The 13,245-nt window shown below is 44.6% G+C and overlaps 1 protein-coding gene across 5 annotated transcripts in view; it reads left to right on the top strand.

Annotated features, from left to right (window-relative positions):
- The window catches only part of LOC110981432 (uncharacterized), a 53,148-nt gene that overhangs the window by 4,810 nt on the left and 35,093 nt on the right, over positions 1-13,245 (top strand). For 4 of the 5 annotated variants that reach the window (XR_015423385.1, XM_022239014.2, XM_087130142.1 and 1 more), the window contains exons 2-13: positions 938-1,241; positions 2,039-2,123; positions 3,074-3,163; positions 3,550-3,965; positions 4,565-4,820; positions 5,722-5,892; positions 6,062-6,153; positions 7,072-7,241; positions 7,659-8,933; positions 9,797-9,871; positions 11,144-11,316; positions 11,420-12,470. Coding sequence is in view for 4 of the 5 variants with exons in the window: in XM_022239014.2 (XP_022094706.2) it covers positions 1,009-1,241; positions 2,039-2,123; positions 3,074-3,163; positions 3,550-3,965; positions 4,565-4,820; positions 5,722-5,892; positions 6,062-6,153; positions 7,072-7,241; positions 7,659-8,933; positions 9,797-9,871; positions 11,144-11,316; positions 11,420-12,470 (4,087 nt within the window). In the remaining variant the exon portion in view is untranslated. The remainder of the gene's footprint in view (positions 1-937; positions 1,242-2,038; positions 2,124-3,073; positions 3,164-3,549; positions 3,966-4,564; positions 4,821-5,721; positions 5,893-6,061; positions 6,154-7,071; positions 7,242-7,658; positions 8,934-9,796; positions 9,872-11,143; positions 11,317-11,419; positions 12,471-13,245) is intronic. The other variant, XM_087130083.1, reaches the window with a different exon arrangement.

Raw genomic sequence — 13,245 nt, 5'->3', positions numbered from 1 at the left:
TGGGATAAAAATACCTTTTTGATTCACAACTTCTCCATACATGTACATGTAGATCGTTTTACTACCTTCAGAGTACACCAAATTCGTCAAAGTTTGGTACCATATGAAAGCTTGTTTCATTTTCTATCCAATTCTCACTAGAATTATTTACATGCACCAAACTCTCACATACAAAAATTAGGAAACCTGAGAATATGACATCACACATTAAAAATCAAGATGGCCGCGCCTGTGATCGGGATCACTCCATTGAAAAAAAAAGTCAACAGACAATTCTGACTTGAAATTGCATGCAAGTCTCCCTGAAAAGTATATCATTGAAAAGAACAAGGTTTCTCCTTTATGTTGGTAAATATTTTGTGGATCTTTTCTGCGTATTTGCTCTGGAAATCAAAAATTTAAAACGACAGATTTAGTGTGGTGACTCTCTCCGGAGTTGATTATCCCATCAATGGATTTTCTTCAAACACAAATGGTCTCGGGATGGAGTACAATAAATTTGCACAAGATTCAAGATTGTTAACATTTGCGACCATCTGAAAAAAAAACACCACCAAATTATTCTTAAAATAACAGAGTGCCCCTAAACTCAGAGAAGTCCCTTTTTATTCAGAGACAATATCAGTCCCCCGAAAGAGGGAATGCCCCTCTAAATGGGGACTTTTTTTCAAGTGGGCTTGGTGATCCTAGTATCCTGGTATTCCAACAGATGTCCAAATGAAGCACGTCCGAGGTCATTCCAGAATGGCAGTTGGCATTCAAGTTCAGCCCTGTCAGTGTGACTGTATGCTGTTCAACTGCGATGAACATGTTTGAGCTTGTGAATGACCTCTCGAATAATGTTACCTTTTGAAATATTAAACTGGCTTGTTAAACATCAACCCTGGATGTCCCCATCAGAGTCACTAATGAAACAATCCTATGTATTACTAAACAGGATATACATCTACATGTAGTTTGGATTATTACATCGAAGTAAAGTCATCAAAGCCACCTGGTGAGCAGTTAATGATGGCTGCCTACACCCCTACCTCTACCAGCACTCATCCCTTCGGCCAGGAGGAGAAAGTGTCACAGCAGCAGCTCTTTGTGGCCTTCTGCAACCATCTCCACCTGGGCCAGTGGGAGCTGGTCAGGGCATGCGGCACAACACTGCTGGAGAAATATGGGGAGGGGGAGTGGCTTGAGCCGAGCGTCAGAAAAGTGCTGGAGGCTGTAGTTGAGCATCCATTCGATTGCAGGTACATTGTACATGTAGTACAGTCTTAAATTTGTTTGAGTTTTTATGTACTGTAGCTCTTGGTTAGAGTCCCCTGAATGAAGATATTTATAAATTTGGAGGAGCCACCAAGATAGGGCTGGATAGCTCAGTTGGTAGAGCGCCAGTACGGTATACTGGAGGCTGCAAGTTCAAACCCTGCTCCCATCATTTTCTTTGCTCATCCTTATAAATGTTAGTTTTTGATTTACCCTTTGTTCGAAAATGTTAGTACAATAAAATTTTCTTTGAGGAATGATGTCCATTGTTTCAACAATAGAGTCCATGCAGGAACTGTACATGCACTGGGTTGCTACGAACATGTACATGTACTTCCAAGCATTTAATTATGCGGGACACAGTGTTAGTGTTCACATACATGTACCATCATATTTTCCTGTACCCTAGGGGACAAGGCATTGTGCTTTCTAGTTTCACTGTAATACAGCAGTGTTCCATAGAGTGGAGTGGCACACTGCAGGAGGCACTGACTGACTGACCACCAAGGGCAAGAAATTCAAGCCACATACATGTAGTTGTTCACATGCATATGGCACCTTGTACATGAATGACAGATATTCATCTGAATGTGCACAAAACCATTGTGTCTTTGCATGGGAGCCAGATGCACAGTAACGGCATTTGGTGCCCATCATATCTTACCCTAGTTTCATCCAGGAGAAACTTGCATAGTTCATTTGTTACACTCTCAGCCCTTCTCAGCCCTGATACTCTAAGACTTTCACACCTAGCATTTGACTTGAATCTGATTTTGTGTAGTTTGGCATCAGAGAGCGTCCCTTCAGCACACCATCTGGCTTGGTTGGCACTGCAGGAACACAGAAACCTAAGCTCTGACGTAGAGGTGAGTCACAGATGTCACCAACCAGTTTACAATAACAAAAAAAATGGTGTTTTTCACCCTAGTATTTTTTACCACAGTACCTTTATACGTACATTGTAGTTCACTCAATGCCCTCCAAAAGCTTCACTGGAAAGGAAACTGTGTCAGAGACCTAACATGTATGTACATCAGAGACCCTTTGGTGGACACAGTGCGACGCTTGGTATGAAGCATACCCTAGTAGAGTCACTGATGTGCAGCATCTTCACAAGAACGTTGAGTGTGCAATGTCATCATCAATTTTAATCCAGCAGCTCTAGTTGTCCATGGTGAGAGGACCTTTGGGCCTGGGGCCGATTGTCTGGACTTTTCTTTCCATTCTTCCATACCCTGTCGAAATCCAACAGTAATAATTGTTGCAATTTGTCGAAGTTCCCTCGGGGTTTGATGGAAAGAGGTGGTAAAAAAATTCAAAGTGCATGCATCGGCAAGCATTGCCAAGCATGCCAGCAGGGCCTAAAGTTTTCCAGGATATGTATTCACCATGGACATTATATATGTGCACGTACATGTAAGGTGTACATGTAATACATGTGCATGTAAACCTACATGTACATGTACCTGTACGGTATACTTTCATTGTGTACATTTTAATGCATGCTTTGTTATCAGCCAGTTCCTCTATCCATTGTAAACCAATCTTGCATTGGTTGGCTTTCTTTGCGTGAACAATCTACATGTAATTACGAAAAATTGTACAGACTACACAGTTGTTTATGTTCACTTCAATTTTTTTCTTGTTTCTTAATGAGGTGGCACTACAATCAGGGAGATGGTCTGCATGAGGTCTGGTTGGGCAGGGGAAACGCTAGGCCTATGGTACCCAGTCAAGAAACCCAACAACATACATTGCAACTAAAATCTCCTTTCAGAAAATCTGCACTTGTCTTGATTTTTTTTTTTCCGTTCAGGAGAGACCACCTCATTCTGTGAGCACACTGGTTGAGTTTAGGCTTCTTCTGCACAGTGCCAGCAGTTACGCCCCCACGGATGTTGTACAGGTACAGCTTCATGCGAGACTTGTTTTGGAAGAGATTTTTTTACCCTTTTTGAAATTCTTTGCAGCTGTAGCCATGGTACCACAAGCACTGAAGTGATTGTATTTACTTCTTTAAGTTAAATAAATTGTTTCTAAATAAAACCTCATACTATTTGAGGAGTCAAAGATTCGACCCACTTTTCATATGTTAACGCCCCACCTCCCTGGTACATAGATAAATCACATGTATCTCATTTGATTTTCATGGAAAGGGCAGTTTGTCCAGACTCTGTATTTGAATGGGAGGGCAGTTGCCGTATATTGTATTGTTTTGGACATTTACATGTATAGCACATTGTGTTGGCAACTGTCACTATATTATATTCCCATCTTGTTTGTTTTCCGCAGGATGTGTACAACCTCTTCATCTACATCCAGGACATAAAGAATGCAGAGCAGCTGGGCAACCCACCGTTGCCCACCCCCCACGCGCCGTCCCTCACAGACAGGATCCGAGTCTTCCTGAAGGCTGTGGTCCAACGCGACCCCCACCTGGGCCACTCCCTCCTGGGTCACCTGGCACTCCCGGCCGGCTCCCGGCGTCACTTGTCCCACAACCGGGGCCTGCAGCAGGTGTACGTGGACTGCTTGATGGAGGACATCTCGGCACTGCGGCAGGCCCCGGGCAACAGGGAAAAACTGGTGAGCCGGGTCTACAAGGTCTTGTCCCTGATGGACCCCAGCAAGGAGATGGAGGACCTGCAGTTGGAACTGTTGTTCCTGAATCTGTTGGACCTGACTAAACCCCCTCACCAACTGCTGAGGTAGGTTAGATTTAAATCATTATCCATGGCTCATTTCAACTGTACCGGTAGTTGTCACCACCAGTGGTAGAATTGAAAATATGATTTACAGTAAACAAAATAAATCAATAAACTGACCCTGAAAAAATTGGAGCATTGACAATTTACAGTAATCACTTTTTTTGGGTTATGCTAAACAGCAAAATATAAAAGAAAACTGTAAATGTAAACATTTTGTTAAGGTGCCAGGAGTGCTGTGTGCATTACGGTTACAGCCAAGGTAATTCTTGCATTACCAAACTTGTCACTAAGTAAAATAAGTGTTTTTGTCTGTATAACAATGACATTGAGAATTAGTTATTTACAGCTTAAAATGAAGCTTAGGAGCTCAGTTTTAGTCTCAATCTGTCCAAAGCACTCCGCTGGACCACACAATTTGTGCTTCTAGGAGCTTTAAACAATGTAACACAATGGCAAGTTTAGCGTGGGTTTCAATCCAGCCAAATCCTTCAAAGCGGGACAGATTTATATAAAGGAAAGTTGAGTGCTGGGAACCAAAACACCATGTGACAATGGTTTCAAAAGTGTGATTGAAAAATTGCTGCCTCTGCTTACATCAGGATGGAATCACTGTATTCCTCCCTGCTTGGCCAAGGATCAGCCTACCTCGTCAGGGAGCTGTGCCGCATCGAGAGGCTTGAGCGGATCCAGGAGCTGAGCACCCAGCTGGAGGTGACCCACCCCAAGCTGGACATGCTGTCGCAGGAACTGCGGATCATGCTGCGGCTGGCTCGCATGGAGGACCGGGAGCTTGCCTGGAAGGAGATGTTCTGCCAGGCGCTGTCCAGGGAGAGACACATTCTCGCCAATGTCCTGGTCAGTCTTCGAGTCTGTCCATCTTTGTCTGTTTTTGTGGGGGGGGGGACACTGTTGAAAAAGTGGGGTTCTTTCCAGGAAAGGTCACAGCGCGGGAGTGGTGAGAAAGTGAGGAAAACGTCCCCCCTCCCCCCTTGGAAAGAATGGGGGAAAAGTAAGGGAAAAGAACAGAGGAAAGAGGAAAAGCAATGAACCAGTGTCCATGAAAATGCTTCCGAATCGAACCTCCGCGTTGATAGTTTGTCGGTCTGCTGCTGTTGAGTACATGCTCCCCTCTCCCTCCTCGAAAAGAGCTGTGCCTCCTTTCTGGTATTATTAACACCCATGGGTTACAGATCAGCTCAGGAGTACTGAAGTAAAAAGGACATTAACCGTTGGCACAGCAATGAGTTGCAGTTTGCTTGTACACGTAGTTGCCTTGCAGATGACTTCTGATGAATGAATCACAACTCCATACACTTGTACTTTTGAGCCTATTCCATTCCTTATAAAGTATTGAAAGTCTCAAGTTGACAAAGCCATATTCAGTCTTCACAGAAGTTAGGATTTTGAAATTTCATGTTGTGCTTGGTAATTAAGATTGGAGTTTGCTTGATAGCCCACCCAAGTTTGTTAGCGTTAGCCTCTATGAGTACTCATATCATTGTGTGCTTCATAATTGCTGGCTTTGCTCTTCTTGCTTACCATCAAAAGATGTCTCAGAGTATTTGACTCATTGGCTGCTTGAGTACAATAAAAACTTTTAATTATTAAATTTCCATGCATGTTTTCTCTGTCATGCAAAGAGTCCTCATCAAGTGAGGCTGCCTGTGTGTAAATCTTCTTCTAACTTAGCGCCTTGAGGTTCTTCCCATACAGTTTCGTCTGTTTTTTTCGTGTGCTTGAATATTGTGTCGCACAGGACACCAGCATGACATTCATCCGAGACGGGATGTACAGTGAGCTGGTAACCCTGCTCTCGCCTGATGAGTTTGTACCCCTCAAGCCACTGGTGCTCTTGCTTGGATGGAACCACGTCTCAAGCTGCAATAGTGCCAATCGGCTCTTGCAGGCCTTGCATACTCCCAGCACGGTACACATTTCTGGTCTGCATGTTATTTTATTGAGAGTACCTATTACAATTGTGGCGCATGATCCCCGCAAGTGAGATTTGTTTTTATCAAAAATACTCTCCACAGAGGCTAGGAGTTACATTTAATTGCATGTTTTGGGTCCCTCCATTTTTGTGTTATCATTATCAGGCACCTTCAGTCAGTGAGCCTCTTCTCGACCAAGCATGTGGGAAGCTGACCCACCAGGTGCAGCTGGTGCAGTGGTGTCTGGAGAAAACCAGGTAGCTTGCAGATCTGATTGATTGCTGTATGGGTTAAGCTGGGACAAAAACAATTAAGGATGGATTTTTAGAATCAACTGACAAATTGTCAGTATCTGCTCTGTTGCAGTGAGCTTCTATCACATCATCATGTATTTGTGGAAATTTCATAGAGTCATACTTCTCACAATGCATCTTCACTGGGACCACCGGCTGAACTTACTAAACAGGCGGTATGGTTGGAATTAAGCCTGCAACAAAATAGTCTCTTAGGCTTTTGGGTTGGAAGCTGAGAGTTTGAGTGAACAGGTTCATGGACATGTAGTTTGGATGTTATCAGGGACTGGTACCTGAGCCTGACCCCACTTGGAAATGTTTTTGCATTCCTTACGTGCTTGCAACCAGAAGCCGGCCATTTTCTTGTTTGCCGTTGTCACATAGACACAGTATATCAGCTCATTCCAGTAGCACCTTTGGAAAGATACTGTAGCTTGATTTTGTTAAACCCCCTAGCATAGTATATTAAACTTTTGCAGTGTGGGTTTTGACAGTGGCAGGGTCACTAAAAACTGTTCCATCATGCTTAGCATAGGAGTCAGGATATGGCTGCCCTGACAGGACCAACCTCATGTGTACATATAGAGGGATTTCACATTAGCGCCGTCTGCGCATATCTGCATCGAAACTGAGGCTCTCTGTTTGACTGAAGCGTCGTATTGGGATCATCTACTGAAGTTCTTGAAAAACCTGTAGCATGCCTCAATGTGGGAATGGGCTGTCTGGGTACTAAACTCGCTCACTGAAAGAAACAAACATACAAGGGTGGTGAAATATCTAAGATACCTTTTTGCAGTCAACAACCAATTAAACATTTCCTAGCTGAAACTTTATGTACAAAGTCAAGATACACAAACAAAGGATATCTTGACGCTTTCCCAGGCCCTTTCTTCTTGCGAGTGGTGTCGATCCTGGATTTGATCCCAAGGCCAGTGAAATGTTCTGTGAGCTGGATTCCCGCTCAGTGCTTCACATGTTGCATCATGCTACAAACTTGAGCCAGCTTGAGTCACCTGAAGTCTTTGATATCCTCAGCAAGAAGCCGCAACTTGGTGAGAGTTTTTCATCCTTTTTTTTCCTTTTGACCTCAGGCATTTCAATAGTACAGGTATCTCAGAATCTGCTGACTATTTTGGCGTAAAATCTTTCTAGATCTGCTGTTACATTTAGTGTGCCTGGAATTTTCTTTCTTCCACTGGTCTTGACCCAGCTGAGTTTGAGTAACTGTCTTGAGAGCATAATGCAACACCAGTTACAGTACCCTATGGTACTTCTGTAGAAGTCATGAAATTTAGGGACAAGACCATCACAGCCATGAAATGTTAGATCATCAAATCAAAGAGTTTCTGAAGAAATTGGATGGCAAAAATTTTTTTCGAGGTATTTCATCAGTTGCTTTGCAGTAAGACGGCTCACTGATGAGTTTATCTCTTTTAGTTAAGTTTAAGTTAATGTCTGTTTTACAACAGGGGTCAAGCCAGAGGAGAGTACCAAATTCAGTGGGAAGACTGTACGTTTTGAGGAGCCCCAGCAGCTCACCATCCAGCAAGAGAGGGACATAGCCGTCTATCGCAGTTTCCTTGCCATCAAGAGCTGCATGATGGCTCTCTCCAACAGTACCCAGTGTAAGAAGCCAAAGGAAAAATCCAACCAGGACGCGAGCAAGCAAGGAGTATCCCAGAGTGCTGGTGCATCACTTGACACCGAGACCTCAAGGAGCACCGGCAGTACCCTTTTATCACCCCACCAGCCTCTTCATGCTCATGAAGAGGCTGCGAATGACAGTACTGGCTCACCACGAGAAAGCCTGTGGGAGAAGAATGTCTGGCGGCACCTCAGGGAAGCCAGGCACCAACTGTCACTCCTGTACCCACTGACTTACAGAGTTGAAACCCTGGAGAACATTTTCTCCTTGCTGTTCACTCGCAGCGAGGATGCCTTTGTGGCAAGGGCAACGATGTCTGACAGTGGAGGAGAAGAAGGTGTTGTGGATGAGGATTGGCAGAAGGGGAGTGTCACCAGCCTTGACAGCACGCCAAAGTGTGAGTCCTTTACCTTTAACCTGGAGGCTGATACACTCAGAGATGGCCCATCAGCAAGTGACTCAAATCTGTTGAGTGTTGCAGCAGCTGTCCAGGATGAGTTGCCCACAGAATCGATGAGCACAGGTGTGTTGGAGAGCTTGAGGAGTTCCGAGAAGCGAGAACGAACCAGCTCGGGATCAGCTGTGGCCCAAAGGTCCAACACAGAGCGCAGCTCGGAATCGCATAGCCAGCTCAGCTCCAACAGCCTGGGGGCGGTGAAGATCTGCTTTGTAGCAGAGGAAGACATCACCGATGCCTTGCTGAGCACCCTGAAGGAATGCCTGGCCGACCTGTCCGAGGCAAGGTACTCCTTAGCCGGTCCTAGCGCATCGTTAGAGGTCCTCCAGGAAGCTGGCGGGAGGCTGATGAAGTACATGCACTGCTCGGTGTTGACATCCACTATGGCGCAGCACATCTCACAATTGACGCAGAGGGTAAACGAGGCCTGGTGGCGCTACCGGCTCGTATCGCAGGCCACCAGCTCCCAGAATGCATCGCATGGACTGGCCAGTGGCTGCCAGCCCATGGGAGACAGTAGTAGTGACGAGGAGCTGTACATGACCGGTTCCCATAGAGATAAAGATGATAAGAGAGGAGACAAATGCCACGGCAAGCGAAGCAGGAGTCGGGTCAGCAGCTTCAGTGGAAGAAGTGGTTCAGGTATATCAGTGGCTGGAGAAATAAACTATAAATTCATGAATGAGTGCATTTCCTAGTTTGAACATCAACTTATAATTCCTAAAGCATTTTGGGTAAAATTCTAACATTTGCCATTCCGTCTTCTGTCTTTTTCTTTTCATAGATGCATTTCACATGTGCTTCGCTCATTTTTTGCTTCGACTTTTATATGTCAATTCATTCTTTGTTTCGGACACATATGCTTGCTTCTTGCTTGTATTCCAAGTTTTGCAGTTGAACTTGTGTTGGTTTACTAATTCAAAATTTTGTGTACAGAGTAGGTGGGTAGTTCCAGAAATTAGGGGTCCAAAAGTGTGACATTTTTGTGTCCATTGTTAATTGACATGGAAATGTCACCATAATTGATTTCAAACTACCAATATTACTGTTTGTTTGGCAGGTAATTTGCATTAATTCATTACTCTGAAAAATTCTAGAAAATATGTTCTGAACTAAATACAAAGTCATACCGGTATGTCAGATGTGACAGGGACATGAAAAGAATGGACCTCACATTTCTGGAATTACCCAGACCTGAAAAATCGAAAAGGTATATACACAAAATCAGGGATTAAAAAATGACAAATGTGTCTTGGAAGATGTACCAGAAAACGTTAACGTATTTTGCCTTTTTAAAATTCCAGTAGCAAGTCCTTCCTGTTTGGGATCACAGTGGTCATAGTTCACCTGTGTGGGTGGCTTAAGTAGTCCATTTTTCATTTGCAATCTCATAGTTTACAGATGTACATGTACATGTAGTTGTGCAAGGGGAATGCTATGATAAAAATGTTTGACTGTTTGAAATTTGCTTGTCATCCCCAAACTCAAACTTTGCATAAATACAGGGACTGCAAGGAGGTACTCAAGGGCGAATTCCTGTCCACTCTCGGCCAAACGCAACACAGGGTTCGCATCCACAGGTTAGCTCAACTTGTGGAAGGCCAAGACTCTAGCACAGGCAACAGACCAAGGTTTTGGTCATTTGTCTGGGGTTCAAACTTATGTCATTTAACTCTTATTTTGCACCACCTGGATAGCCAAATTGGAAATTATCTTTCTTGTTATTCAGAGTGTCTGCGTGTGGAACGTCAGCCCTTAATTAATTGTCTGTAGTGTGCATAACATCTAGTGGTTGTCTTTGTTGGGAAAAAAAGTGGAAACTACATGTATGGTATACATGTAGCATTTCTTCTCATTTCTGTCTTGGATTTGTTTCCCCCAGTTTTGTGGCAGTGGGAAGAACGGAGTTGTTTTTTTGAGGGTGGGAAGAGCAGTGGAAAAATCAAAACGGGTTCCATTACGGACTTTCCCTGTGTACAGTTCATCTCATGTCTCGTTGTGCAAAGTCATTCATTTTTTACTGGTTTTCCTCAAGTTTTCCTTGCTTAAGAAAGAGCAGCCATAAGTAACCTTTCTCTGTGATTTTTTTTTCTTCTACTAAACAATGCAACAAGGCAGCTTGCAGTTCTTGCCATCGTCTGATTGATGGAGAGTTACATTTAGATTTTTAGAAGGGAAGGGAAGAGAAAACAGAACAAATTAAAAAAGAAGAAATACCCAGGGAATATTAGAATGCAGGCATCACCATTCAGCTCATCTCATCTCATTCGATCTTATCGCTGGTCACCTTTTCTATTTTGAGTATACATATTTTATCGCTATCCTATTGCTGCCTCAGTATACAAATGTCAGTGAATCTGTGTATCATTTTCATTGTCAGGGAATTTCATGCAGGAAAAAAAATAGCACAGACAAAAAGGTGTACAGCCTTGTTAGAATGCTGACTGCTTCTGTAACAAGTAGCACTGGGGATTAGAAGGCTTTATTCCCGATTTGGAACCACACTTGGGTATCGGCCACTGACAAACACTAAAAGCTGCTACAAGGAATAGGGTTGCCATAAGCACATTTATCTAAAAGAATGCTTATAACAAATCAGGGAATATGGCAGATGACCTCTGGTTGCTGTTACTGGATTAGATTTTCATGGACGCTCCTCTTGAAGTTTGTTGGCTGAAGTGCTTGACGTCAGACTCTCCGCTGTTCACTTTTGGTGTAGCAAATACAATTAACAGTTATCAATTAACAGTTATCAGGATTACCAAGTGATATTGGCTTAGAAGCTTTGTTATATCCTGTAGAAGGGAGGTGAATGTACCGGTATTAGCCACAATTTTTTTCGTCTCCCCCAGATGGCAGCACCAGCAGCAGCAAACGGCGAAAGAAACGTCGGCGGAGGAAATGCCAGCCGGTCAACAAGGCGTCCAACACTGGGGAGCATGGTGTAATCGCCAGGATGCTGTCCTCCCAGGACACCCTGTTGAGGATGTGCCTGCACAGGGGCAGCTACTCCCAGGCCCTACAGGTAACACTTGAGGAAGACTTCAATGGTCAGCAGGTACTTTAAGATACTGTGCACATTGTAAGTTCTTTGATATTATTATTGTTATCCGATTTGTGTCGTGCAGGTGGTGAAGATGTTTGAGCTTGAGAACACGCCTGAGGTGTCAGAGGTCTACTTTGCTGAACACTGGGAGCAGACGTTACGTCGTCTCCAGAATCTGGACACCAAGGCCGCCAAGTCAGATGCCATGCCCTCGGCCCTGAAAGGCCAACCGTCTAAGTCATCATCCTCCATCGCTACCATAGCAGCATCGGGGACAGCATCCTTGTCAGTCACTGGGGTTGTGGACGACCTGCTGGCCAAGTCTGTACTGCCGCTGTTCCCCACAGCCTCACTAGTCGGCTTGGATCAGCCCGAGAAGCACTCAGTTGCTGCCGCCATGCTCAAGAGCATCCGGAAGCTGAACGTGGCTGGGGTGGTGGTCTTTGACCTGGCCTGCTCAGCCTGCACTTCCTGGAAAGCTAGTAGGGACTTGCTCGAAGTCGCTATGGGCCGACTTCAACTGGGACAGCACATCCCGGGTGAATTTGACCAGTCCCCCAGGTCACGCCTGCAGTCCGGCTCCAAAATGGACCCTCTGCTGCTTCTTGTAGGCGTACTGCCCTTTGTGCACCAAATAGCCAGTCTAATAGCTCCGACTTCAGCTGATTCGACAGCCCTCATCAGGCAGGACATCATGGAGGAGTTCTTTCGGCACAGTGCTAGGGATGCCCTACTGCAGGCAACCAAACAGCTGGATGCAGTCGGCCTGCGGGCACAAGTCAATTCTGTCCTGGAACAGAGGAAAGCTGTCACGGGACTCAGCCGTGCCCTCCAAACCGAGGGCAACCAGCGGACTCCAGATCCCTCTGGGTCACAAGCCTCTGGCCTCCTTCCATCGGAAATGGACCGCGGCTTGAGCCCATCCCACAAGGGACGTTCCATGGTCCACCAAGCCATGAGACAGCTCCTTCAAACCTTTGACAGGAACGGGAACCATTGCTACTCACTGACTGCCCTCCTGTCAACAGTGGGCCCAGACCAGGACACTGAGTTCTCCAACTACTTGATGAGCCTCTATGGTCATGTTTCTGTCCTCTCCTCCTTGCTAGTGGAAGCCAAGGAATGGTATCCTGGTATGTTGAACAGCTAGTACATCATTGTGCCTCGTGAATACAGTGGAATGCCGCGATACCGAACATTCGGCTGTACCAAACATCGTCCTTGGCTCCCAATATTTTGAGCACAAAACCTACCGAACACTATGCAGTTGCCGTTTGTAATTCCTGAATGTCAACTTGATAAAACAGTCGTTTTTTTTATGTTAGATAGTGACAAGTGGACATTATTTCCCCAAGGATTAGAAGGGAAAGCCATTAGTTTTTGAAGAGTTAATTGTAATTAAGTAGCTGAGAAACTGGGTACATTGGTCCACACTTGTTTTAAGTCGTCTTTTAGTAAAGGCCAGGGCACGCACAGTTAATCTGCCAACGGTATCGAATGGACACTGGTTTTGCGACTCTGAGCCACATGATCCGTCGCATCAATTTTGTAACTTAAGATTTAATAAAAAACAAAAATAATTAACGGATACATTTTTAGAAACCTTAAACTTGAATGCAACGGCAAAACATCACAAAAACAGCAAACCATAGTATCACAAGAGGATGCGCTTCAGTTAGACTAGGAGGGTACTATTCAACATGGCAACGAAACATTTGGCAGTGAATTTCGCTATACCAAACGACAGCTGTGCCGAACATTCAGCATGGACCCCCTTGTGTTCCTTATAGCGGCGTTCCACTGTATTTGCAATTTGCAAAACTACTCCCTACGCGGAAAGTGTCTGTAGAGGTATTGAGAATGGTGCCAAACCCTCATATCTGATTCATTCATTGTAATTTCCATGTG

This window comes from Acanthaster planci, linkage group LG01, assembly GCF_054643075.1.
Source record: "Acanthaster planci isolate LZ-2023a linkage group LG01, COTS_SCS, whole genome shotgun sequence".
Taxonomy (NCBI): domain Eukaryota; kingdom Metazoa; phylum Echinodermata; class Asteroidea; order Valvatida; family Acanthasteridae; genus Acanthaster; species Acanthaster planci.
This window is presented reverse-complemented; position numbering and strand designations above follow the sequence as displayed.